The sequence below is a fragment of the Tamandua tetradactyla genome, chromosome 9 (assembly GCF_023851605.1).
Source record: "Tamandua tetradactyla isolate mTamTet1 chromosome 9, mTamTet1.pri, whole genome shotgun sequence".
Lineage (NCBI taxonomy): Eukaryota > Metazoa > Chordata > Mammalia > Pilosa > Myrmecophagidae > Tamandua > Tamandua tetradactyla.
In genome coordinates this window covers 33,890,124-33,917,784 of record NC_135335.1, presented here as the reverse complement: position 1 = coordinate 33,917,784, position 27,661 = coordinate 33,890,124, and the positions used below count along the sequence as shown (strand labels likewise).

General features: G+C 49.0%; 2 protein-coding genes across 3 annotated transcripts in view; one reads left to right on the top strand and one right to left on the bottom strand.

The window, feature by feature from the left end:
• The window catches only part of TMEM43 (transmembrane protein 43), a 17,292-nt gene extending 3,904 nt beyond the window's left edge, over window positions 1-13,388 (bottom strand). The window contains exons 1-11 of the mRNA XM_077116418.1: window positions 13,188-13,388; window positions 10,196-10,345; window positions 9,062-9,196; window positions 8,328-8,422; window positions 7,512-7,561; window positions 7,162-7,231; window positions 6,329-6,399; window positions 5,237-5,358; window positions 4,901-4,975; window positions 4,154-4,255; window positions 526-643 (exon numbers count right to left, since the gene is read on the bottom strand). Coding sequence (XP_076972533.1) covers window positions 526-643; window positions 4,154-4,255; window positions 4,901-4,975; window positions 5,237-5,358; window positions 6,329-6,399; window positions 7,162-7,231; window positions 7,512-7,561; window positions 8,328-8,422; window positions 9,062-9,196; window positions 10,196-10,345; window positions 13,188-13,199 — 1,000 coding nt within the window. The 5' untranslated portion in view covers window positions 13,200-13,388. The remainder of the gene's footprint in view (window positions 1-525; window positions 644-4,153; window positions 4,256-4,900; window positions 4,976-5,236; window positions 5,359-6,328; window positions 6,400-7,161; window positions 7,232-7,511; window positions 7,562-8,327; window positions 8,423-9,061; window positions 9,197-10,195; window positions 10,346-13,187) is intronic.
• CHCHD4 (coiled-coil-helix-coiled-coil-helix domain containing 4) lies at window positions 13,321-27,661 on the top strand. 2 transcript variants are annotated; one of them, XM_077116421.1, is made up of 3 exons: window positions 13,321-13,781; window positions 20,731-20,829; window positions 25,498-27,660. In XM_077116421.1, exons 1-3 carry the CDS (start codon window positions 13,760-13,762, stop codon window positions 25,794-25,796), a joined length of 420 nt encoding a protein of 139 aa, XP_076972536.1. In that variant the 5' UTR covers window positions 13,321-13,759; the 3' UTR covers window positions 25,797-27,660. The 2 variants fall into 2 exon arrangements, with proteins under 2 accessions (XP_076972536.1, XP_076972535.1); XM_077116420.1 differs by lacking the exon at window positions 13,321-13,781 and adding an exon at window positions 17,680-17,788 and having other exon boundaries at window positions 25,498-27,661.

The following is a 27,661-nucleotide window of genomic DNA, read 5'->3' as shown; positions in this document are numbered from 1 at the left end:
TGGGGAAGGGAACAGTTTCTGAGGATCCTGTTTGCCAAGCATCTCACAAACCCTGCAAGTTCCTGTGAGATAAGTGAAGCTGAGGTGGCAAGGGAATGGCCTGAGTCTCCAGAGCTCTAAATGACACATGCTGCAAATGCACATCTGCTCGCTCCTCATTGTGAGTGTTCAATTACTTGGAGAATGAAGAATGAAGCAACGAGCAAGTGAGTGATCTTAGCCAGGGGGCAGAGGACGGAGTGGAGCCTGTCCCGCAAACCCTGAAATGGGACACCCACCCTACCGCACCCCTGGAGGCACATGGTCTGGTTCCACCCTGCCCCACCCCCACCCCCCATTCCTCTGCTCACTCATCTCAAAGCTGGGGGGTGGAGCATAGGATGGGCCAAAATGTCCCGTCTCTTCCCACCCCACACAAGAGCTTCCCGTTAAGGCCAGAGGGGCTGACAGGCAATGGTGTGAAGCAGGCAGGGCTGCAAGAGGGCAGGTGGCATCCCCAACACCCACCCTCGTCTCCCCACCTACCCAGGGTGTAGAGGATCCGAGTCATGAGGTTGAGGCCCATAAACATGGCCATCCAGCCGGCGGCCCGCAGGCCCCATGTCTTCAAGGAGTTGCCCTTCTGTTCTCTGTGAAACACCTCCTGCATGGCAAGACGGGGGAAGGAGGGGGTCAGGACTCTGAGGAGGTCACTGGCCTAGCCCGGCTGGCAGAGGCAGGTGCCGGGGGCCATTTCCGAGCAGAACGGAGGCAGACGAGGGCAGATCTCCTACCCCAGGGCCAAGGCCCTCAGCACACCTGGCACAACACAGAGCAAGGCCAAGAGAAGGCATAAGAGAAGTCAGTGGAAGTCATGAGCCCTTCTCAGGCAGATTCCCATCCTTTAGGACACAATAGACCGTCATCTCCTCTGGAACGAACCTGACTCTCCTTTGCACTGTACTGGGTCCTCCACGGGTTCTCTATTCCTGCCTGTGAGCAGCTGGCACGTCTGAATGTCACCATGCCAGGTGTGGTGCTAAATATCACTAGACTGTGGGCCATTCCATCTCATGGCTTCTGGGAGTTCTGGGACCTCTTATTCTCATCCTTCTGTCTCCCTAACTGTTTCTTCCCCTCTGTCCTGTAAATGCTGAAATTCCTTAACTATTTTATTTTCCCTTCTCTCTCTCCAGTGGTAAGCCCATCCATTTACTTGGATCCACGAGGACACTCAAATTTAAAGCCTCAGCTCAGCACCTCCCCTGGGTTTCATAGCCTGGCAGCACCCAATGCCCACCTGATATCACTTGAAGTCTTGGCCTGTCCAACGTTAACACTCGAGCCTCCACCCCAACCTGCTTCTCTCTGGTCTTCCCCATCTAGGCAAATGGTAAAACCACCCACCCACCCACCTACATATCTGAAACCTGGCTGAGACAAAACCCTTTCCACCTCCCTGCTGATCCATCAGCAAGTCTGTGACCTCTACATCCATCCAGACTATCCCAAATCTTCTCTTACCACTGCCACGCCCCTCATCTAAGCCTACTCACTGTCTCCCACCTGGACTGATGCAGGAGCCACCTCCTCACTAGCTTTCCTGCTTCCACTGGTAGCCTCTCCATTGTCTCTACATAGCAACCTGCCCAGGCTCTACCACTCTCTGACCCTGCTGCTTGTACCCCAGCTCTGCCAGCACCTGTCCTGAGACCAGGTCAAGTGTCTTCTTGCCTCTGCGCCTTTCCACATGCAGTTCCCTCTGCTTAGAACACATCTGCCCATAACTGTGCCTGGGTAGCTCCTACACATCCTTCCGGTCCAACTTCAATGCCACTTCTTCAGAGAGGCTTCTCCGGCCCCTCCATCTCAATCAGCCCCCTGTCATAACCTACAACAATGGAATAATACTACCATTTATTGCTCACTATTTATAGGTTGCTGTCCTAAGTGATTTACAAGTATTCTTTTATTTAATCCTCAAACATAACTCAATAAGATCATCTCACTCATCCCCATTTTACAGATGAGGAAACTGTGGCTTTGAGAAGCTACACACTTTGCCCAGGGTTACACCCTAAACAGCTAAGTAGACTGGAAGTACCTGTAGGCAGGGACCAGGTCTGTTTCGTCCCTCACTGTGTACCATTTGCACAATAAAAACCTGATGAATGAATGAAAAATCCTCATAACAAACAAATAAGGAAGAAACAATAATGATGATGAGGAGGAGGAGGAGGGAATGATAGCAGTGACTATACTTCAAGTCTCTACTTCACAGATGAAGGAACAGGTGCAGAAGGCAGAAGCCTGGTTCAAGGCCTTGCTGGCAGCAGGAGGCAGAGCCGGGGCTGGCCCACTCCTCTCTCCTGCCTTCTGGCTCTAGCATCTAGGCATTTGACTTGTGGAGCCTGGGGTCTCCTCTCAGTGCTCTGGGCTGCCTCCTTGGCTTGGGGCTTTCTCTTCCCACTTGGCAGGGGCCCCAGACCCTGCGGGGAGTTGAGAGTTGCAGGGGAGGGGGTGAGGAGAAGGTTGGGGCTGAGAAGCAGCCAGAGGCCCGCGGTGATCTGAGCAGTCAGAGTCCTCCCCATTGGAAGGAGCTAGACGTCCAGGCCACGAGCCCCGCCCACTCCATGGTGGGAAAGCCCCGAACTGGGCCTCTGCCTGCAGGAGGCTGGAAGCCTGGGGGCTGGCAAGAGCTCCAGGAGAGAGAACCAGGCCTGGACAAGGCATCTAATTTTAGAAGCTCCCAGGGGTGGGGGTGGGGGGGTGTGCTTAGAGGTGCTAGCGGGAAGGATGACTCACAGCCACACCCAAGCCTGGTCCCAGGGCTCTTGGCAGCAGCCTGGCCACCCCCTCGCCCTAGCCAGGTACAAGGAGCAGGTGTGGCACAGGCACATGGGGCTGGGCAGCTAAGATGGAAGGACTGGCAGCCAAAGGGCACAGCTCAGCCCTGACACCTGCCCACCGCCTTCACTGTTCCTAGCCCTTCTGGACAAAACGGCTCACGGCCCTGTTTTAGGCTAGTACTGAAGGTCCCACCAATGATATACTTTTCAACAACAATGCAAAAAAATTATAGTTTTCTGTTAAAGAGAAGGATTTCCTGTTTAAAGTTGAGAAGCTAACTTTTAAGGCCCTGACTGAACTGTCTGGAACATCTCTGTATCCCATTTCCTTGGATTCAGATGCAGCGTGGCACTCCCCACTTTGCAGATGGGGACACAAACGCCCACACAGTCTAGGGCTGCTGTCTGTGGGGTGCTCACCCCTGAATCCCTCACTGCCTCTTAATGCTTGTAAAGAAGCAGCGCACACCTCCCAGGGTGGCCTCCTTTACCTCGCAGTCTGGCCTTTGCCCCATCACCAGCCTCACTTCCCGGGCCCTTCCCCTTCTCTCCGGGCTCTGGACACAGTGACCTCTCTGGTGCACCCCCCACCCCCAGCGTGAACTCTCTTGTGCCTCAACTAGGCTGTTCTTGCCAGAAATGCTGACCAACCCCTGAGTCTTCTAGAACTGACTCCTTTTCTTCTAGGTCTCAGCAAAAATGTCACATCAGGGGGCGGGCCGCGGTGGCTCAGCGGGCAAGAGTGCTTGCCTGCCGTGCCGGGGGACCCCGGTTCGATTCCTGGCCCCAGCCCATGTAGAGAGAAACAAACAAACAAACAAAATATAGTAATGAAGCAAGAAAGTGTTTAAAGGTGTTTCCCTTCCTTCCTTCCATCCTTCCTTCCTTCTCTGTCTTTCCTTCCCTTCCTCCCTAAAAAAAAAAAAAAAAAAATGTCACATCAGAAAAGCCTGCTCTGACCACTGAAAAAGTAGATTTCCTATTAAATGCCCATTTATCTCAAGAGCTTCTCTTCTACTTCAGCCCGCTCAGGATGACTTGCCATTGCTGGCTAGTTTTCCTAGTGAAAGTCTGATGAATCTCTCTCCCCTGCAAGACTAACTGCAAGCCTGTGAGGGCAGGATCCTTTTGCTTACCAGTTTCAGTGGTTGCACAGTCTGGCACACTGAGGGAGCCTGTGCTTCCTCTTATTTCTTTTTTTTCTTGTCTCATTGCATTGGCTATGACCTCTAGCAGCAGAAGCTTATTATAAACGGTTGGAGGGAAGAAGAGAGGTAGGGACATGCCTCTCCCTCTATCAAACAGATGAGGCAGCTGTGACTCACCTCTGCTGAGAAGTCCCCGTGGTGCAGGAGAAGCAGGGCGTCCCCAGACTTGGTGGAGTAGGGGACCAGCTGGTCACCCCGCTGCCGGGCGATCACAGTGACCTGGCCAGAGAATGAAGTGTCAGAGCTGAGGGCTTGGATAAAGGGAGAAGCACATGCTGCGACCTCCCTTCCACCCCAGCCTATGTGGTACCAGCAGTTCCTCCCCAGAGTGGGTCCTCGCAAGGGAAGTGAGGGACGAGAGCCCGTGTTACCTGCCCACCCCAACTCTCTGGGGCTTTTCGTCCCACCTGTCCACCTGAGGCAACGCCAGCCCCAGCACTCTGCTGAGCTGTCGAATCAAAGCCCCAAGGGAGGACCCTGGGCAGAAACACATGTCAGCGCAAAGCAGGGGCTGGGGGTAGGACTGCCTGTGACAGGGTCAGGGATATGAGACCAAACACTTACCAATCAAAAATTGGAGAATGGGGAAGGAGGGGTGTGTGTGAGTAGAAAAGGAACCCTCATTAGGCACGGTTTTGAAATCCTTCCAGAACGGCAATTCTGGGCCTGGGGTCCTTGGGTGGGCTACAGGGGACCAGACCCCAGGCTCTGCTAACAGGTGTGCGTCCCTGTGGGTGTGAGAGCCTGTGCAGAGGCTGGCACTTTCCAGAGGGGGTGACGCAAAGTGCTAACGGGATTCTCAAAGGCGTCCGTGCCAGGCATAAGCAGAGACTTAAGAGTCTGCCCCTCAGGAAGCCAAGTTACCACGTGAGCTGGGCCCAGGTCGGGGTCATCGCTGCTCAGCCCTGCGTAGGAGAACGAGACACGCAGGTCTCCGACCTGGGGCAGGGAGAGAAGGGGGTGAGTGAGTCAGGCAGCAGCTCCTGGGGACCCCACACCTTGTTCCTGCTCCACATCTCTGCAGGCTGTCCCGGCACCTACAGGGCATCCCCCACCCCCGACAGCACAGTGGCCAAGTGCAGCTGTGGACTCAAGTGTGCCCCATCAGAGTCTGCAGACGGAGTCTACTCTCATGCCTGGGGATGGTTCTCCAAGGGCCCTGACCGCTGCTGTCCAAACAGCCCAAGGCTCCCCGGGTACCTCTGGATACTTGGGGTTTTCACTGTGGTAGAAAAAGTCTCCGCGGCGAATGATGTCCACATGGGGGTCCTCCAGCTTGGACAGGCTCAGCGGCTTGAAGTTATCAACCTTGTCAATGAGGCCTGAGAGAAGCAGGATGGCGGGAAGAATGGGGTCTCAGCTGAAGAAGCCCCACTCTCTGATCTTCTGACAGCTTGCCCCTCAATCCTTCATACACACACACACACTGGACACACTGTTACCACCAAGCTCGCCCCCCACCTGGGTCACCCTTTGTCTCTCCATCTCTGCCAGGCTTATTTCTCATCTCCCAACCCCATTTCAGTCACCATCTCCTCCAGGAAGCCTTCCCTGAACCGCTCCTGCTGAGCCTGAGTTCCCTTTGCTATTTCACCTTGGTTATGGTCGTTCACACCTAGCCTAGCTCCACTGCTGGGTGGTGAGCTACCAGGGGGCAGGGCTGCCTGGCACAGCAGCACGAGCTGAACAGCAGAGCAGGCAGGAGGCAGACAGGCCTAGCCATGGACCACCCAGCCCCTTCTCCCTCACCTTGGCTCCCGGGGCCCTGAGCATCTTCTCTCCCACCTCCCTGGGTCAGGCCTGGGGACAGAACTCCAGAAGCCACTATGGCTGATGGAGGCTGCCTTGTCCCTCAAAATCCTCATTTTGGAGTCACTTGGTGGGGAGTGGGGGGCTCTTGGAAGGGCTAGACATCAAGTGGGGCTCCAATGTAGGGCCCAAGGAGGGGGTGAGCATGCTGGTCTTTACAAGCCATTTGGGGAAAGGATTCTCTCAACAATGTCTGGTAAGAGCGTTTGTTCTCTGGAACCAACAGGCTACAGAGGAACCCTGCCAGGGTAGGGCTGAGGGTGCTCTAGGCTAAGTCCTCACCTCCAGGGGATCCACCTTCCTCTGGGAGTGCCCCTGGCCCCCCCTTTTTAGGCTTAAGTATGATGCCCAGGGCAGAAGGGACCCCTTGAGCCACCTGAAGATTGAGTGGGCTGCAACACCCCGGTTCCAGGGAAAGGACCTGCATGGAAGCACAGAGGCTCTGGTTTGGCATCAACTCATCTAGAGGGACCTGACACTTACCTGCTGAGAGAAAAAACCTGCCGATCTGGACAAAGGGGGCTGTTGCTGTGAATGACTCCACTGCCATTGCACTGTGGAGAGGGACGGAGCCATCAGTGACCTGGGCATTGGGTGGGGGTGCTGTCTGGATCCCCTCAGATGTGCACAGCCACCCAGGGGGCTCCGGCAAGTCCAGACTAGGCCAGGCACTAGAGACATCTTATCTCTACCCTGTGCCCCATCTCCTGGGGACTCCTGTCTCCCATGCCCTGGGTTGAGTCCCCTTTTTGTCTCTTATCCTCCAGAGGTTCCCACCCTATGACCTAGACCCCTCACTAGCCTGTCCCCCCATACTCGCCAGCCATCAGATGGATGTTCATGGGACCTGGCCACCCCCTCCCTGACTCCTCCCAGCCCCAGACAGCACTCAAACACGACTTTCAGCGCAGCGCTGCTACCCCTGCCTGCAGCCCATGCTCCAAGCCCAGGCACCACGTCCACCTCACCACCTTCACTTCTGCTCCTTCAAAGCCTTCACCCCTGATCTACCCTCCCTCTGCTGAAACCCTAAGAAGGCCCAAATCTAGGCCGCTATCTCCTGAAAGCCCTCCCTGACCATCCTGCCAACCCCACGGCTAACTGTCAACAAAATGCGGCCTGGGGCACCTCTTCCCAGCCTTATATTCCGGACTCATTTGGGTGGGGCTCGTTTGGGGCCAGGGGAGTCAGGGAGTCAAAACCACCCACCCATTTCCAACAACTCATGAAGGGGAAGTCACTCAACCCCACCTCTTGGATTAGAAAACTGAGGCTGGGGACCTACCCAGTGCCCTTAGGCCTGGGCCAGTTCTCACCTGGGGTTTTTGTGGCCAATTTCTCGGTCAAAGTTTCTGCTGTTGACGATATCTGACCTCCATTCAGTGTCTGCCAGAGGAAGAGGGAAGGACTCAGAAACCACAAGGAAAGAGACAGGTTTGAGGCCTGTTGCCCCATTCCTTCTATCCAAGCCATGATCACTTGAGAACAGAAAGGACAGCTTCCCGAGGCTCTCTGGATGGACAGGGGCCCAGGACTCTGAGGGGGCAGACCCAGGGATCCTGACGCCTGGTTCTGCACCTTTCTCCACCCTCTAAGGCAGAGACCAAGTGTGCAGGGGGTGCGGCCTGGAGTGTGGTCCCGGAGGGTGGGAGGGCCCAGTACTCACTGTAGGAGTACCTCCTCTCTGTCTTCGTCTGCCCGTCCTCAGTGTACTCCCTGCAGGAAAAGCACAGGCAGTCATAAGAGTCTGCCCAGTTACTCCTCAGGTATCCAAACTCAAAGCAAAATGCTCATTCTCGAGAAGAAAGCCAGCTCCATTCTCCAAAGGCTCTCACTAGAGGAAACGCTTTCTCTTCTAGAGCTGAAATAGGCCTCTACCTGGATCACACCAAGACCCAACAATGCCCTCTGCCCTAGGACAGCCCTATAGTGGCCTCCTGAACTGCCCTTCTCCAGGCTGAGCTGTCTGGGTTCCTCTAGCCACCTCCAGCCCCCTCACCCGTGGTCCAGTGGTTCAAGTGGAGCTGACCACCCTCTCCCACCCAGGTAAGCCCTGCCCGGCTAATGAGAGCCTCCCCTGGGACTTTGGCTGTGACTGAGAGGATGAAAGCCTGAAGGCCTCTCTGCTCCCTCATGAGATAGGAGGGAAAGCTGGCACAGAGACCTTGGGTGGGGTGGGGTACAAAGTCCTAAAAGTGATGTTGTTTGAAGGCTGGATTCAGACGTGCCTAAAATGTGAGCAGCCCCTGACGTTCCAAAAAAGGAAGTTGACTGATACCCTGCTTCAAGCCACTTTGCATTGGATTTCTGCCACCTCCAACCAAGAGATCACTGACAAATAATTTGGGGATCATTTGACAGTTTTCTGAGGAAGTTTTTATACTTTAAATTTTGGAAGCATCAAAGTGAAAGCCACCTGTGTTTTGGCCCGCCATCTGCACCTCCTTTACCCTCTATCAGTGCTTCATTTCCTGGTACTCACCGGGACTCTTCAGTTTCTACCCACTGGTACATCTCCACCTGCCGCCGCAGTTTCACAGCCGGAATGTAGACCCCGTAGTTTGGATCAGACAAGAGCTTCAAATAGAACCAAACAAACCAAAAAAGATAAAGGACAAAACTCATTTCAACCCAGAATCCCAGCCTTAGAGAAAGCTGGACTGAGAGTGAAAAGGGCACAGGGAAGCAGGGACAGGGCTGGAGAACTCTTCAGCTGCTTTGCGTAAGAGAATTGAGCAGAGTTCTTAACTCCCAATGTGGGTTTCCATACATCTGACAGTTCAGGCCCAGGCTGCAAGGCCAACGGTGAGGCACCAACTACAGTGTACGCGGGATTTAAACAACAGAGCTCCAAGGAGTGGAGTAACTGCAGCCTTGAACCAGACACACCTGGCCAGTAACAATCATCTAGCACCGATCTGTGAAGCTCATTCCACGTGTCAGGCGCTGTGCCAAGCATTTATTTACTTAAACTCACTGAATCTACAAAACAGGCCCTGAATTTGTTACACAATATATCGTCCCCATTTTACAGATGAATTCACTGAGCCTCACGACCGACTGGGCCACGCAGCTACTGAGGGGTGGAGTCAGGGATCACAGCATGTGTGTTCATCTCCAAGGCCTGCACCTTCAAAATCCCCCAACCCAGACAACATCCACATCCAGTGGTGAGCCCAGAGCTTCCAGCCGGTCAGCAAGCATCGCCAGACCTACCTTGGACGTCCGCAGTGCCCCGATAATATGCACCAGTCTCCCCTCGTTCTCTGGAGCCACGCTGTGGATGCTGTCAGGGGACACCACAAGCGAGAGCCCCTCAGCCAAGGAGGTCGCCGTCTTCAGTGCGCGGCCCTGTGAACAGAGAGGGACACGGAGGCTGGCAACTCAGCGGTGGCTGGGCATGCTGGGCTTGTTGCAGAGCATCAGAGCAGGGGGGTGCCCAGGGAGCATGAGACTGAGCTCCCCGTGTGAGCGAGGAAGCTGAGGCCCAATAAGTGGCAGTCAGGATCAGAACTCAGGATCATGGTTTCCATTCACCCTACCCAGCCCCCACCCCATCCCTACCTCATCTCAGCACTGCTCCCCTATTGGGAATAGCTGGTGTTTCTGTCTGCCTGTACCCCTTCCCTCATTTCCCTTTGCCTTCTCTTCCCCTCCCCAACTCTCAACCAGAAAAACAAGATGGTATGAACTGTGGTCCAAATCATGTGAGCCAGGCCCAGCCAATCAGAATATGTATGCCTTGGCCACAGGGACTGGTTTGAAAGAGGACTGAGGCTCAAATCAGGACACTGAGTGCTCTCCCTACAACTTTTGCTAAACTGATTTAGAAAGAGAGAGTTTCTCTTCTCCCTGTGATTGCTAAACTGGTTGGATGTGACCCCAGAGTTGCTGAGGCTCCTTTGCCACCACAAAGGAGAAGTCTGCCCAGGAACACCACCATCACAGAGAAAGCCAACCAAGAAATAGGGAAATGGAGCACGAGCACCTGGATCCAACCATGCCTGAAGCTGATCTACCTACAGGGCTGTGAATTAATCCATTGTCCTTCTCGCTTATACCTATTATAAGGTGGGTCACAGCGGAAAGAATTCTGATTCATTCAGCAACCCTCTCTCTCTCCCATAAAACCTAGTCCCTTCGGTGGGCCACAGTAGCTCAGCAGGTAAGAGTTCTTGCCTGCCATGCTGGAGACCTGGGTTTGATTCCCACTGCCTGCTTAGGCAAAAAAAAAAAAAAAAAACCTAATCCTTTTATTACCAAATCCAGTCCCTGGATCCATAGCCCATATTCCCTAAAACTGTGGGGCCCCTCCCTCATTTATGACCTTAGGGACCCCAAGCATTTTACCTCATTGGTGAAAATTAAGTAGAAGGAGAGCAGGAAGGTCATCAGTCCCACAAACATTCCCCCTGAGGTCTCACTCAGCCGCTCCAGGAAGCCTGGCTGGGGGTTGCTGGTAACTTTGACATGTTCTCTTCTGTCACTCGTCCTGGAGTACTGGGGGTGGGATTGGGAGTGGGTGATGGACAAACATAGTTTTTGAAAATCAGAATGAAAAATTTTTTATATATATAATTGAAATTTTCTATTCATTTATATGTTTTTAATGATTTTCATTTAATATATGGTAAAAATGTACAACAATTAAGTATACACTTTGGTTTTGACAGATGCATACCTCATTTCACCAGCATCCAGTTCAAGAAAAAGACCATTTCTACTATCCCAGAAAGTTTCCTTGTGCCCCTTTCTTGACAGCACTCCTCTGTCTCCAGATGTAACAACTCTTCAGATTTTTATCACTATAGGTTAGTTTTGCCTCTTCAAGAACTTCATGTAGATGGAATCATACATCATGAACTCTTTTTGTCTGGCCTCTTTCACTCAGCTCAGTGCTGATGGTGTCACTGGTTTGTTCCTTTTCCTGGCAGGGCAGTAGTCTACGTATATATCTACTACCATTTGTTTACTCATTCACCACGTGAGGGCTGTGTGTTTTTCAGCTGAGTAACACTGCTGTGAAATTAGTGTATGAGTCTTTATGTAGAAATGTGTTTTCATTTTTCTTGGGTCTGTGCCAAGGAGCGAACTGCTGGGTCACTGGGAAGATATATGTTTAATTTCTTAAGAAACTGCCAAACTGTTTTATAAAGAGCTTATTAGAGATGTCGCTTCTATTAAATTCAACAAATTTAGTGGCTAAATTTCCTGAAGACCATGCTAGGTCCTAGTTGAGGGGAGGAGAAAGGAGTAGACAGATACGTAGCCATAAACATGGCTAGGAGGCCATGTTGAGAGTCTGGTGCTAAAGGAGTTACGCCTTTCAGTAGGCGATCAAGGCAGGCTCCCTGGAAGAGAGGGTATCTTAGAGGCAGAACCTGGGGTTGGGCATCCTAGCAGGGGGAACTGTATGAACAATGATGAGGAAGGAGGAAGTGGTTCTGGGAGAACGGTTGGTTGCTTATCTGCTCTGGCTGGGGTATAGGGGACAGTGGGAAGAGATGAGGGCAGCTAGATGTGTCCATGTGAGGCTCATGGCAGGTCTCCCATGCCAGGGCCAATGGATCAGGCTTTGTTCAGCTAATGACAAAAGCATGGTTTGAAGATGTTCACTGCTGATCAAGAGGTTGCCTGGTATGGTTGTCAAGCACATGGACCCTGGGTCCTGAATGACTGGCTTTGGATCCTGGCTCTGCCAACACCAGCTACGGGACCCCTCTGTACCTCCATTTCCTCATGTGCAAACTGCAAATAACAATGTTCTAGGTGGCAGTGAGGACCAAAGCACATCACTAGATGGCTCAGTGCCGTGTGCTCTTATAAAACAGAGATGGTAACAGTACCTCCCTCACAGGATGGCCTGCCTGTTCCACCCTTCCATCTTCAGTTCTCTCTTCTTCATTCAGTCTGGTGGCTCCTGTAAAGGTGCATCCAGCTACTGGATGAATCTTCAAAGGCTTAGCTGCCAATGTAAGTCTAAGTGAGTCTAAATCCTTGGCAAGCGGTGAGGTCTCAAAATACACAAGACGGTCTCTGCCCACCAGGACCATCCAACTTTGAATGTGAAGACAGACACAGAGTGTTGGACTATGTGGAAGGAATTTTTTTTCATGTATTAAGTACCTTATAAGAGAAATCATCAACTGGTCCCATTTTACAGATAAGGAAACATAAACTCAGAGAGATTAAGGCCACACGGTTGTTAAGCAAAAGAATCTGGATTTGCTTCCAAGGCTGCCTGACTCCAAAGCCTGCCTTTTTCAGCACCTCCCCATGACACAGCCTAGGAAGCTGGTGTGAGAGCCTGGGGAAGTGCCCTCTTCTTCTGCTGGGGAGGGTCTCTATATGTCAAATGTTGTAGCTGTGAGGGTCAGATGGGAATGTCCCTGCTGGGGGTAGGCTGGCCTCCTGACTGTTCCCGATAACCGTCCTCCCCCACAACTCTCAAGGGAGGGAGAATGAGCTAAGGCTGCGAATTACACAAACCTGGCCTCTCATGGGGTGAGAGAGGCAGAGAGGACGTTTGGGGACAGAGGAGGTGTCTGTAAAGAGCGTGTAATAGGCTAGTGGACAGAATTCAGGAGACTCCTCTGAAGGAGGAGGGAGGGTGTGTCTGGGCCTGGCAGGATGCCCAGGCTGGCTCCAGAAGCACTTTCACCGAGGAGGGGAGTGATGAGTCACCAGCTTCCCCCACACCCAGCACCCTCGCAGGTGGTGTGCCACTCAGTTTGTTGAATGAATGTTGCCGAGAGAGGCTGGCTGCAGGGAGAAGAGGAAGCTAACTCGGGTCATTGCTAAATGACCAACCTTCAGCCAGAACCTCTGAAACCAAATCCAAATTAGGAGAAGGAGGAGCCCGGCAGTAGGCAAACGCTCCCCTTGGCCGGAATCCCAACTTCCCTGCCCTCATCTCGGTTGGTGTCCTTCTGCAGCATTAACAGCCTACAGCCTTGGACAGCTCCCCCTGGCCCGGGGTCGGCCTCTCCACCACCTCGGCGCACGGGACCTCTCTCTGGGGTTGCACTCAGCTCCCGCATTCCGCCAAGTTCGAGAACCCAAAGGGGCCACGCGGGAACTGGGAATGAAAGGAGGGGACGCAGGGAGGCGCCACGCACAAGGAGATCCCACTCCGGGAGCGACACATCCCGCGTCTCCCTCCCGAGGATGAGCGGACAAATGGGGCCTGGACAGGCGAAGAAACACAGACGAGCAAAGGGAGACAGGCAGGGGGCCGACCGCACGGACAAGGGTCAGACAGAAAAGCCCGGCCGAGACGCGGATAGGAGGCCCGGGTGATGGGGAGGTCTGGGTGTGGCCCGCCGGACCAGGAGACACTCACATTCGCGGCCATGGTAGGACCCGGCTTGCTGCCGCCGCCTCGATCTGCTCAACTAGATGATTGGTGGGCGACGGGAGCGTGGAGTCCGGTAGCCTGCTAGCCCGGAGTTGCGAAGGACCGCACGGTGCCAAAACAAGTCGATTCTTGCTACAGTTACCGCCCCGTGGCTCCATTCTGTCTGGGCATGCGCTCCGCAAGGCCTCCTGGAAAACGTAGTGCGAGCGGGGCTCAGAGTCGTGGGCGCTCGGCACAAAATTGCAGTACGCCCTTATCTCACTGGTGCGCCTGCGCGTTGCAAAGCTTTCTGGGAACCGTAGTTCTTACCGCTTGGCGAGCTACAGGGCGTTGGGTGGCCTGCTGGGAAGTGTAGTTTCCGGCTGAGGGGTCGGGCCGCGTCTGGGAGTGCGCGGAACAGGCGCGCCGCGGGCAGGCTTAGAGGGGGCGGGTCCGCGCGGGCTTTGGATCTGCGCGCTCAGCTTGAGGAGAGGTCACGGCGTGAAGTAGCCGCCACCGCCGCCACCGCCGCCGCCGCCGCTGCTGTTGCTGCGAGGTCTGAGCGCCGGGTAGAAGCGATGTCCTACTGCCGTCAGGAAGGTAGGGAGAGCAGGCGGGCAGGCTGCTATGGAGACCGGCCTACGAGGGCCCGCAGGGGACATGCCACTCAGGTCGCCCTCTTAGACCCCGGCGTCCGGCGATCCCACTACCAGCGTGGCCAACGCGAGGTGCAGCCAGGGGAGGGGTACCTTCTTCGCGTCCTGGAGCAGGTCAGCGGTGGGGTCGTCACCCTTACGTGCAGATGAGAAAGCCGAGGCTCTGGGAAGAACAGGGCTGGTCCAAGGTCATGGTAAGGTTCGAACCCCGGCCTTAGAGGGAGCCGCACTTGGGAGACTAGTAAACTAGGCCCGGAGGGTGTATGGGAAGTGCTGAGCACGTTGCCTGGCCCGTAATTGGAAGTTTATTGTTATTATTACTCACGTTCTCACTACGTACCACGTGTTTCCCATATTGCAAGCTTCTTGTAATTGTCCGTGAAATCTTTCCGCTCAGGTCGCGTGCTGTGTTATTGTAGCGTTAGTCCCACTAGTGGGAACATTTATTGAACTCCCACTGCTTATCAGGCATTGTTCAAGGAGCTTTACATGATTTATCTCATTGACCTCGCAGTGACCTGTCAGATTGTGTGACCCCATTTTACCGACTATATAGTAAACTAAAGGCACAGAGGGATTAAGTGATTTGGCCAAGGTCACGCAGCCAGAAAGTAGTGAGCTGGATTTTGAGTTCTGGCGATCTGATTCCAGAACTGGATTATCCAATCCGCAACCTTGTGGATTCCAGGAAGCCCGCTGCTGGGAAGATCTGTTCCCCCCACATGCCACAACATTGAACTCCACCCACACCCCTTTCTGCTCACTGTTGTTCCCTCTGCACAAGAGCTCAGAAGGCTGGGGGGCACCCAGGGGCCCACACACACACAGACACTAATTCCCTCCTAGTCCTAGAGCTGTCACTTAACCCAGTTTCCAGCCTTGTTAAATGAGAAGGTGGACTTCATTCATTCAACAGATGGTCATGAAAGGCCTTCTCTTTGCCAAGGAATGGTGGATACTTGAGAGTTTAAGACGCCATAGAAAGTTGGAACTCATCCAGAGATTTTTTGGCCCCCTCAGTTTCATTAAGGGAATGTGAAGCCCAAAGAAAAGGGGTTAGATCATGTAGCTAGTTAGGGACAGAGCTTCATCTAGAACTCCAGGCCTTTACTCCAGTACCCCCCTGCTTCTAGAATCCCTCTGAGTACTAGTTCCATTAATTAATAATTAATAACTGCTATAAAGAGAAATCCTTTGTTCATATGTTAGGTCTGTTGTCTTACTTTTAATTCCCATTCTCTGAGTTGCTAATTCACTTCTTCATTTAAAAAATAATAAAAATAATTTTCGAGCCTGTTAGGTGCAGTGAAGCTGTGCAGGTAAATAACACCTCTCCTTGTTCTTGAGGCGTTTACAGGGGTCACAGTTTCTCTGGGAAGGAGGGGCAGTGTCCTTCTGCCACCAAAGCATGGAGCTCTGTCATTTCCTGGTTCAAGGGTTTCTTCTCTTTCTTAGTTTGAGGATGAGAATTGGAAGCACTCACTTTCAAGCCTTCTTTAGTTTTTATCTTATCCATACTACCAGCCCCTAAAAAGCCCCCAGTTTTTTGTTTGTTTTTTTCTGCCTACTCATCTTTATGCTTTCTCTGGGACTTAGAAATATGATCCCAAACTCTTTACCCTATAAGTGCTTATGTGATCTTATCCCTCCCTTCACCTCCAGCCTCATCTTCCACTCCCTCCTTTCCCTGCTCTGCTCCCTCTAAGCTGGCTTCCTGGCTTGGCCCTTCCTCTGCCTGGAGCATCCTTCCCCCTGCTCTTCCATGCCTGGTTCCTCATTCTTTAAGGTTCATATCACATATCACCTCAGAAAGGCCTTTGTGTCTTCCATGAACTAAGTTCTCTGAAATACCTTGCTCATTTTTTGTCATTTTATTTCTTGCCTATCTTCTTCGACTGAGCTGAGAAAATTAGCTGGGCTGTATCCCAAGCATCTAACACGGTGCCTGGTAGACAGTAGGCACACAAATCTTGACTGAGTGAATTCATGCAAGTCTCTGTTCACCTTGATCTAATTTACTTTTGGAGTAATTACCCAGCCTTCAGGTAAAAGGCCTTAGCTTGGCATTCAAGGTGTTCTCCAGAGAGACTTAGCCTCCTTCTCAGGCCTTGGGCCACCCTCACTGCTCTTTGTCAGCCCCATCGTGTTCCTTTCTTGGTTTTCCTCATTTTCTAGTGTGGTTTCTCTTGTATTTGGTTAACAAACGTTTATTGAGTACCTACTATGGGCCATCCAGTGGCACATAATAGTTAGCAAAGGTAGCACAGTCTCTGTCCTCATGGCCTCCAGTGGAAGAGATGGACATTAAAACATCAACAGGTGAATGTGTAATTACAAACTGTGAAGAAAAAGTCCAGCATGCCATAATTTACAGAAAGGCTCTGCAGGGTCAAGGAAGGCTTCTAATCAGCTACAAATGCTATTCAATTTCATTCAATTCTTACTCTTCACTACCCACACACCACAGGTTAAAGACGGCCCCAGGCCAGTTACACTACTGGCTACAAATTTGCGGGTTTCTACCATCCTCTTGGGTTCAATAATGTGCTAGAATAATTCACAGAACTCACTGAAAGTGCTATACTTACTATTGTAGTTTTATTATTGTAAAAGAATACAGAGTAGAAGAATCCAAAAGAAGAGAAACATAGGGCAAGGTCTGAAAGGGTCTCAAATATAAGTTTCTGTGCCTTCCACTTGGAATCAAAACAGATCACCCTCCCAGCATAGCAGTGTATATTAAAATCCTGGACGCTCACTTGAGCTTCTGTTACCCTGAATTTATATGAGGTTTCATTATGCAGATATGAGAGCAAGCCTTTGGAAATTCCAAAGACTTAAGATGGTTACCTCCTAGGAGTCTGGACAAAGGTCAGACTTTTTTCTGGAGGCCAGCTACACAGCAGCTTAGGCTTCATGGTCAGAAATAGAGCGTGGAAGAGGGTGGTCTGGCTGACTCTGCCTGGCAAAGAAAGCAGGTGATTCTGAGCTAATTCTAGAGTTGGCCTTATGGAGGAACCCAACCTAAGAGTTTGATGTCCAAGGACAAAGGACTCCTACAGTTACCCTACACAGGGAGAGCAGAAAGGGATGGGGCTGAAGAGTGGATTAAGATGTATGTGAGGTTTTTCAATAGCCATACTATCAGAGCTGGTGAGTGCGCCTTCTCGAGGTTGAGCTCCAGATGCCTTTTTAGCCCAGGATGACTGTCCTATAATCATTCTAGCACGAAGGAATTGCTGCTACTTGGATTTGAGAACTATATTGGGCTCCAAAGGATAGGAATTCTTGTGGACCCCTCAGCCTTCTTTTATTTTTCTTCTATCGGTATGTTCTGTAAATGTCCAAGAAACCTACGCTTTGGTATAAACATTTGCTTGTAGTCTTAACTAACTCTAAAATGTAACAGATTTATGGATTGAATTCTAATAATATTCATTTTAACAGCATTAATTTATTCTGGTAGACGGTGTTTGAAATTTTTATTGTCTTCTTACAGAGTACTTGCTTCTCTGCCAGCATAGGACCTTTTCTGTTAACTGGGCCTATGCTGTTGTTATGTGAGGCCCACAGCTCTCCATGGGGGCTCTGCATGACTGGGACCCCTCTGCTCACCCTGCAGAGCCGTGATAGGGAGTCATCTGGCCGTCACTGGCTTCGAGGCACTAGTTCTGTGTTAAGGCCACCTCACTTTTCTCCCATGATCATTTAAGTCTGTTTGGAAGTCTAAAAGGGTATGACATGGTTATCTACATTCCTTCTGAATATGCTATGTCAGCATTGTGATTTTTTTTTAAGATTATCTTGGAAATAAAAACACAAGCATTTTTATTCATCCATAGAGAGTCCCTGAGAAATTTTGCGAGAAATACTCGGCTAGCTGATTACTTGAAGCCTTCTAACTCTACTAGTTGTCTGTCATGACTGTTTCCACAGTTTGGTATATTAAAGGTAAACAAGTTTGCATTTGCATCAGTGTCATTTTTTTTTTTTTCTGTGTGCTATGCGGTGGGGGTCACATTTCCATGTGAATATCCTATTATTGCACCATTATTGTTATTTTTTTCCAAGTGCATGGGCTGGGAGTTGAAGCTGGTCTCCTGCATGGCAGGTGAGAATTCTACCACTGAACACCTGTACATCCCAGTGTCACCTATCTTTAAATGCCCCAGGAAGCAGAGGTCTGGGTCCATACAGTCTATTGTGGTGGGACAGGTGTGCAGTGGGCAGTGTGTAAGGTGAGGTGAGTCCAGAGCATGCCAGGGTTCTTGTTCCTGCTCACCCTTCACTTGTCCATGGGTCTTTGGGTCAGTTCCTTACCACCTCTGAGCCTCCATTTCTTCAATCTCTGTTAAAAGATAAAAGCAAATCCCCACTTCATAGGATTGGTGTGAGGATTAAATGAGCCAGTGTAGGCAAAGTGCATTGCATAGGGTCTTTAGTTTTAAAAAGTTGTTATTCTGCTCACCTCCCTCTCCAGTGTGAACTGTGCTCTCAGGCGAGTGTCCAGAAGGAAACTGTGAGGACCTTGCTGTGTTGGAAAGATCTGAAACTTGGGGGGCCTGTGCCAGACTTTGTTGTATGTTGATCACCTCTGAAGCCTGGGAGCAATCTGGGCATGCCGGAGAGCTTGATTCTGCTTTTTCTGGGCCTTACCATCTGACCGGGGTGAGATCTTGGTAAACAAAACTATCAAAAGCTGAGAATTTGGTGTCAGCTTATTCTGCTTGGCTGTCAGCGTTTTTACTGACTGCTTTCAAGTGTTTTGTAGACTGTCCAGAATTGCCAGGGTCATCAGGTAGGTATGTTAACATGACTGACTGCCTGGCCCAAATCCTTTCCTAGGGCCATGGGGAAAAAGCATTCTAGTCTGGAATAACATGTGAGGTGTTGAGACGGAGACCAGAGCTGAGCACAGAAACCTCAGGTCAGGGTGGATGGGTTTTCCTATCACCTATTCTAAGAGCTCCTGCTTACTATTGTTAAAAGAAAAACTTTTCATGCAATTTAAGATCTCACAGCTGTATTGAGCAATTCCTCAATTGGGCAGCATCCCATTCAGAAAGCAGGGAGCTTCATTCAGGGAGTGGAAAGGGGAAGTATCTGATAAGCTATCTCTTCTGGACAGGTTTATCACCAGATATTACTTATCTGCAGTTTTCTGGGATCCATCCTTTGTTCCATTTTCTCAGAAAGTCCCTGTAGGTCAGTTGTTTTTGTCTTCTGAGAGATGAAATCCTTTCTCAGAAAGGGATCCCTTCTAGCTGTGCCCAATGCAGGCGACCTTTTTACTTTGCTTAAACTATCACCCATATGGAAGTCCCTGTGCAGGTATGGAAAGGGTAAAGCACAAAGGGGGCCTTCCCCCTGTCCCTTGAACTGCACTCACTGGAAGAGTCACTCTGATTTTTATTGCCACCCTTGTGCCCTCCTCCAGCCTCTTAAATATTCCAGTCCCAAGCATGGGCTCCAACCTTTTACCTTGGTTTTCCTTAGCATACCTGTGGCAGAACTTTCTTGAAGGAAAACAAAACAGCAATAATCACAGAAAATGCTAGCAGCTTCCAGAGAGCTGCATTTCTGTAGACCTGCTCTCTGCCTCCATGGTAGCTGACCCTCTCAGTGACCAGGGCACTGCCTCTAGCTCCTCTGTCCAGGGGCTCTTTTGGAGGTATCTGAAGAAGTCTTCCTAAACACTAGGGATCACCCATCCCGTAGTAGATAAGGGGCCTATGATCCCAGATCATCTGGGGTCAGAATGGAGAGCCATTAGGGCCATGAAATTTATCCTTGCCCTCTATCAGGTAGGTACCCAGAAAGATCTATTTATTCACTTAATTCTAAGTTTGTGACGGATTGGATCAATATTTATTGTAGGAAGCATTTATTAATGCCAAGGCACACAAAGCTCTCAGGCTGATAAGTATTTCTGGGTGTGGAAAGGATCTCCACACTGTGGATGTGAGAGACAGAGCTGGGTCCACATTCCAGCTGTGCCACTTGCTATGTGAGCTTGAGCAATTCAATTCCAGAGCCTTAGGCTCGCTCTTGTAACATGGGGGTACCACTAGCTGTCACCTTCCCAGGGGTGTGAGAGAGTTGGTGGGATGCAGAGATGGACTGACCCCGTCCCTGCCTTCTGGGGACAGTAGGGGAAGCCACTGAGCATGCAGTGCTCTGAGTACTAAGGTAATAGGCAAGGTGCTTATCTTACAAAATGGGGATATCTTACAAAAACCACCATGTGGGAAGCTGATGCCCAAAGTTTTTAGGAAGGTATGAGGTTACGTGGCATACCCACATGTAGTAGTTAGATTCAGTTGTCAACTTGGCCAGGTGACAGTGCCTAGATCTATTGTTGTGGACATGAGCCAATGACGTATGAACCTCATCTGTTGCTGATTACATCTGCAGTCGGCTAGGAGGCATGCCTGCTGCAATGAATGATGTTTGATTTAATTGGCTGGTGCTTAAATGAGAGCGCTCACTGTAGCACAGCCCAAGCAGCTCAGCATACCTCATCTCAGCACTCGCAGCTCAGCCCAGGCCTTTGGAGGTGCAGAAAGAAATCACCCTGGGGAAAGTTGTTGGAACCCAGAGGCCTGGAGAGAAGGCCAGCAGAGATCACCCTGTGCCTTCCCACATGAGAAAGAACCTCAGTTGCAAGTTAGCTGCCTCTCCTCTGAAGAACTAACAAAATAAATCCCCTTTTATTAAAAGCCAGTCCGTCTGTGGTGTGTTGCCTTCTGGCAGCTAGCAAACTAGAACAGCATGAGTCACTCTAGGGTTTCACATGGGACTTTCTTCCAACTTAGTTATGTGGCTGCTTTGGATTTAAGGGTACTTCAACTACTTTTAAATAAACATGTCTTCCTCTGTCCTCCAAACACCAGGGAAGGATCGAATCATATTTGTGACCAGAGAAGACCATGAAACTCCCAGCAGTGCAGAGCTGGTGGCTGATGACCCTAATGATCCATACGAGGAGCATGGTGAGTGGTGGATGTCCTGGGAACACAGCATGAACTGGGTGGGAATTTGGTGATCATAATTCCTTTCCCATTTTGTCCTTGCCAAGGCTACATTTCAAGGTATCCATTGTAGAGTTAGGGAGCAGTCCACAGGACCACCTTAGATTCTGATAATTTGCTAGAAGGACTAATAAAACTCACTGAAAGCTGTTATACTTATGGTTTTGTTTTATTATAGTGAAAGGAGACAGATTAAAATCAGCCGAGGGAAGAGGTACATTGGGGCAGAGCCCAGGAGAGTTCCAAATGTGGAGCTGCCAGTGGTCCTCTCCCTGTAGAGTCCTGGACAGCGTTAACTCCTCCCAGCAGTGATGTGTGACAAGAGGACATGCATGAGTATTGCCACCAGGGAGGTCTGTCCAGGTCTTGGTCCAGAGTCTTTATTGGGATTCAGTCATACAGACATTTCTGGCTGATCTTGGTTTCCAGCCCTTCTGGGGATTTAGCTAATATAGCATGATCCAAAGCCCCCCACCATAAATCAAATTGTTAGACATCCAAGAGTTTAGAGATTACTTACGAGGGGACCAGGGCAAAGGCCAGACCTCCCTTTGGCCAAGGTTAAATGCTGTGCTACACCTCATCTCGGCTATGAGGTCACCTTTCTCAAGAGATGTGCAGGTAGGGAGTGTGCCAAGTGATTTCCAGCCCTCATTCTGTTGTACTTACCTGGTGGTTAGTCCAGAACACAAGAGTTTCTACTTACTGAAGTACTTCTGCCCCTTTCCCAAATTTTTGCACTGACTTTATGCAGATTGACTGCTTCCGATGATGAAGTTTTAAAATTTTATTTATTTTTTTAAATTTTTATTAATAAAACCAATCAACATACAACGCGAGCATTCTTAACGTATGAACATTCCATACTTGGTGTGCAATCAGTGGCTCACAATATCATCACATAGTTGTATATTCATCACCATGATCATTTCTCAGAACATTTATATCACTCCAGAAAAAGAAATAAAAAGAAAAAAACTCATACATATCATACCCCGTACCCCTCCCTCTCATTTCCATCTACCCAATATATTTTAGCCTTTGTTTCCCCTATTTTTTCTATTCCTTTAGCACTGTCTTTCATTGATCACTAGCATTTCAATCTACTAAATTTATTTTGACATTTGTTCCCCCTATTATTTATTTATTTTTAATCCCTGTGTTTTACTCATCTGTCCATACCATAGATAAAAGGAACATCAGAACAAGGTTTTCACAATCACAAAGTCACATTGCGAAAGCTGTATTATACTATCAACCAATGATGAAGTTTTGAGGGAGGGTACTAGTGGATTCTAATCATTACAGGTAAAGGCCTTCTCAGTCAGACTGAATTCTGCCACTTCTCCAACTTTCTTAGCAAGCAGGCACATAGACAGCCATACACCATGTTCTGTGAGGTTGGGGCAGCCCCTCCATGAAGAGCCCCTCAAGGGAGATGGTCAGAATCCTGGCCGCAGGAGTCAGCTGGCCTAGTCAGCACCATCGCACTAAATACAGCATTAGGTCCCTTGGTCTCCAGAGGCTCTAGACCATTAGGTCTCCAGAGGCTCTAGACCACAGACTCACTGGAACCTTGCATTCAGCTTATATGAGCTGGATGTGTCTGTGTCATATTCATAAGCAATCCACATGCTAAACAGTATTGATGTCATCAATCAAAGATTGTTTCTGATGTGTTATACTATAGAATAAAAAAGTTTAAGAAAAAGGTGGGGGGCAAAAACCATCTCTGACACCCATGATGACAACTACCGAACCTCGTGCTGACTGGCAATAAATATGTTTAAGAGCTTGAAGCTGCCTCTGGAGTATTGTCTCCTGGTTGGAATTTTTCAAATGCTAAATCAAATGAATCTTAGGAGGCAGGACACAACATTCATTACCATTACTGACCCTAGGGGTGAGGGTGAAGCAAAGAACGTATATGTAGCAGCTTGTCAGAAGCGGTGAAGGATACAGATATTATCACAGAGGGTTAGCATTCTATGAATGACAGGTATAGTGCTCTTTTATAAAGAAAAATAAATCGTGTGTAAGGTCCAGTACTTTTTCTGTATATACATCCACATTAGTTAAGCACAATTTGTTAATTGACTGAAAGCACATTTTGTTAATTGATGGAGACAACATTGGGAACTGCTGAAGAAATAAGGCCTTGTTTTATTTGTCTCACAGTGTTTCTGAAAAACGTAGCTGTGCTTCCCCTTAGACAGGGCACCCCCCTCTAGTTTTCACCTTGCTTCATTGTCCCTGCTGTTCTCTTTTTCACCTGCTTCTGTTGTTTACGATATATCTGCTTAGACCCCTTAGGTGTTTGTCTCTGTCCTAATAGCTTATAAAACACAAAAGTCTGATACTCAGGTTCTGAGTTCTCAGTTGCAAAGTTCCTAAGTGGACCAAGTAGGCCACCAGTTTATGCCTGCATCCTGGCACCCAGGGCTCAGTGGCTGGGATAGCACTTGGAACTACTAAGGTTGCCATAAGTGAAGATGGCAGGATTAATTGTCATGGAATCGTAAGCCAAAAGGGCCTTAAAGATCTCCTGGTCCCAACATGAAAACTGAGGGCAAAGGAGGAGGCAGGGACTGGCTAAGGAAGTTAGTGGCAGGAACTGGAAGGCAAGGCCTTTGAGTGCATGTGTGAATGCATAATGCATCTCAGGCTCGGCTAAACTGAGCATGCTGAAGCTGATGTCTTGTCGTTTTATATCATGTCTCTGAAGTGCAAGCTGGCATCAGACCTGTGAGAAGAGCTATCATTCTGGTTCACTTTCCCTTGAGAAACAATGACACAGGTACTCCTTTAGAGTTATAATTTTTAAATATCAGTATTATTGTTATTTTAGAAACTGATCATACAGGTTTGTAAGCAGATTTGAACCTCCAGGGGGCAGCATTTCTGTGTTCCAGCACTGAGAGCCCCTGAGATGCAGGAGAGGTGGTGAGGTGTGGGGGGATTGGGCATGGGCATTGACGATTACCAGAAGGACTGTGTGGGTTACTGAAAGAGGAAGAACAGCTAAATGCATGAGAATTTAACTCTGCAGCTAGTCATGACAGGGGACAGTACTGACTGCCATCTCCATCCTTATCCCCAGTTTACAAATAAGGAACAGCAGATTCTCTGAGCTGTGAAGGTTCCTGAACTAGAATTAAGAGGCAGGACCCAGCCTAGGACCCAGGACTTTGGAAGTAGCTCAGAGTGGCACACTCGGGTACTTTCATGTGTACATCCACTGGGCATTTTAGAGGCTTTTTTTCCCCCAGGAAAGAGGTGGTAACAGGTGTGCGGAAAGTTACCCTTAGTTTAGACTCTCATCTCTTTTCACTTTTTTACTATTTTTAAAAATTTTATAAACACTCCTTTTCCCCGGTAACCTCTAATCTGCTTTCTACCTCTGTGAATTTGCTATTTCTTGTTATCTCTTAAGAGTGATATTATACAATCTTTGCCCTTATGTGCCTTGCTTATTTGACTGAGCATGTTTTCAAGGTTCTATGTAGTAGCATGTCTCAGAACTTCATTCTTTATTACGGCTGCATAACTAATATTCTATTTATGGCTATACCACATTTTGTATATCCATTCATCTGTTGATGGACACTTGTTGCTTCCACCTTTTGACAATTGCGAATAATGCTGCTGTAAACACTGGTGCACAAGTTTCTATTTGAGACCCTATTTTCACTTTCTTTGGGTATATATCTAGAAGTAGAACTGCCAGGTCATATAGTAATTCTCTGTATAGCTTTTCAGGGAATAGCTATACTGCTTTAGAGATTTTCTTAAAGAATGTGCTCAGCGTCTAGAAGACTCATGTACCAAATTTCTACCTGAGTCATATTTTCGTGTCTCCCAAAGCTGAAAGCATGTCGGAAAACCAGGATATTTAGGCATCAGCAAAGGTCAGAGATAAGAAAAAGAGTGATACCAAAAATGAAGGACATATAAAATATTGAAAATGAAACGCCATCCATAATCACCATCACCACCACCACCCCCAGAGAGTTTGGTTAATATTCTTCCAGGTTTTTAATTTTTCAAGAAGGATTTTACAAGAAGGAAGCCACGTCTTTTGGCCTGCCAAACGCCTTTTGATTGTACAGCAGATCTTAGACATCTTCCGACGTCAGTGCAGTCTGCAGCTTCCCAAATGGTGCTCACATCTACGGGGCTTGTGGGCAGGGATCATTGATGGGGGTTCTAGTCCTGGTTATATTTGTTCGGGAGCAGGGGCAAGGGATTGGAAGGAAGAGATCAGTAGCTCTCAAAAAGCTTCTCCCTAACCATCCAGGTGATCATCTTAGGATCAAATGGATTCCAGGATTTAGTTCTTGGAGCACAACCTCTCAGCACTGGGAGGTGGCTTGAATATAGACCTTTGTAGCACATAGAGAAAGATGCCAATGGCAGCTTCTCTCTAAAGGGACAGAAAATGCTGGGTGTGTGCTGGGCACCTGAGCCTGATCCACACTGAGGTGAGTCTGCAGGTGAGTGCTTGCCAGGCCCCGGCTCGTACTGCTCTGCACCTCCTTAGTGGCCTGTGAGGACTGGACATGGCTTTGCTTTTTCTGAAAACCGTAGAGAGCATTGCTCACATTTTCCTTACCTGTCTTCCTGTTCCAGGATTGATACTGCCAAATGGAGACATTAACTGGAACTGTCCATGCCTTGGGGGAATGGCCAGTGGCCCCTGTGGGGAACAGTTCAAGTCAGCCTTTTCCTGCTTCCACTACAGCACAGAGGATGTCAAGGGGTCAGACTGTGTAGAGCAGTTCCGGGCCATGCAGGAATGCATGCAGAAATATCCAGACCTCTATCCCCAGGAGGATGAGGAGGAAGAAGAAGAGAAGAAGCCAGCAGGTTTAGAAGAAACAGCTCCCACTGGGACCAATGCAATCAAAGAAGAGGAGGGGTCAAGCTAATGAAGGCCACGAGGCCCTGGGCTCCGGTCCTTCTTTTTCAGATCAAGATGGACCTTTTGCAAGATGCCTTTCGGTTGCTTGCCAACAAAGTGTCTTTCCTTTTGTTGTTCCATGCACTGTAATGTACAAAATAACTTATTTTGATGATTGAGCTCTTGGGGGTTTTATGCATGTGTGTCCCACGTAAACTTATCAGCAAATACCGCTGCCACTTTGGGATTCTCTTTTCTCAGATTGCCCTGAATCTTACCACTTTGTGCTGAATAATGTCAGCAACCAAAAATCATTACACAGGAGTATTTCTTGTGTGTGAGTTGATTTATTCTGACCCACTGTATCCCTTTTAGTGCATTTGTTTAGGAAGCAAACGCCTTCCTTTAAAATTGCCAGAGTGGGGCCAATTCTAATTGAAAAGACCAGATTATCAGATATTTATTTTTCACAAGCCATTTTGACCTTTTGTATATGAGGAGGTACTGTGAGGTGATTATATACTTCATTCCTGATACATTTTGGTTTCCATTTTTGCATTGAACTCTAGATTTTATACATTTGGAAGTAGAGATTTTTGACTCTGACTCATAGTCTCTTTCTAACTGAAGGGAAAGGCTGGTTATCACTGTTCCTTTTATTCTGAAAGCCCTGGTTTGGGACCTGGGTTGACACTGGTTCTGTCTCAGCCAGTTCAGATACAGCGTTCTTGAGAAATGGGGACCTACTGTTAACCAGAGTAACAGCCAAGAGAGAAAATGGTATGAATTAAGTACTTGATTAAAAGGAAAAAAAAGATTTCTACCTGATTTTGAATGTGTCCTTGGTTTTTACTAGTTAAAAGTATTTTTGATATAAGGAAAAATAAATTAAGAAAAGTTCCATTGAAATTCCTCTTTAAAGATACCGGTGAACAAGTTTGAGTTTGTTAACATCTATGTTGAGTTCAAAGCAGGTTAACTTTTGTAGTCTGCCAGTCAGATGCCTTTAAACACAGGTCACAGTCCATGAGGTGGGAAGGCCCTAAGGAACCAAAGCCCTTGCAGGCCCATTAATTTGCCCAAGTTGAGTGCCAAACAGCTTTCCAACTGTTGGTCATTAATAGCTTATTGTTCCAGGTGCGTTGGCTATTTATTGCTATGTAACTTATCACCCCAAAACTAGTGCATAAACAGTTAGCATCTCACCGTTTCAACAGGTCAGGAATCTGGGCATAGCTTCCCTGGGACTCCTGGCTCTCAGAGGATGTAGTGGAGATATCGGCCAAGGTTGCAGTTGTCACGGCTTGACTGGGGAGGATCCGCTTTCAAAGTCAGTTCCTTGTGGGTTACTAGACTGGGATGGAGGTCTCAGTTCCTCACTGGCTGTTGACCAGAAACCTCAGTTCGCTGTCACGATGTCCTTTCTTTAGGGCAAGGTAGCTTCCATCAGAGTGGACAAATAAGAGAGCAAGAGAGGATGAGCAAGATGGAAACTAGAATCGTCTTGTAACTTATTCTCAAAAGTGGCATCCCATCACTTTGACCATATTCTTTTTGTTAGGAGCAAGTCACTGGGTTCAGCCCATACTGCAGGGGACAGACATGGGGTGAATACCAGGAGGCTGCTTGTCTCACTAGAGGCAAGAACATATTAAAGTTCTACAGTACAGTTAAAATGTCAGGAGTGATTCTGAGGTGTTTCCAGGACTTAGTAAAAACCTGATTAGCAGTCTGAAGCCTGGAGCTGGCCAAATTTGGAGGCTGTGCAGCCTGTAAAGGGTCCTTGCAACTCAGCTTCATACAGAGCCTTTCACATTTTTTAAAAGTACACTTATTTGGTGAAAATGTTGGTCCTAATAAAAGTGTGAACTGATTTGTGATCATGTCATGTAT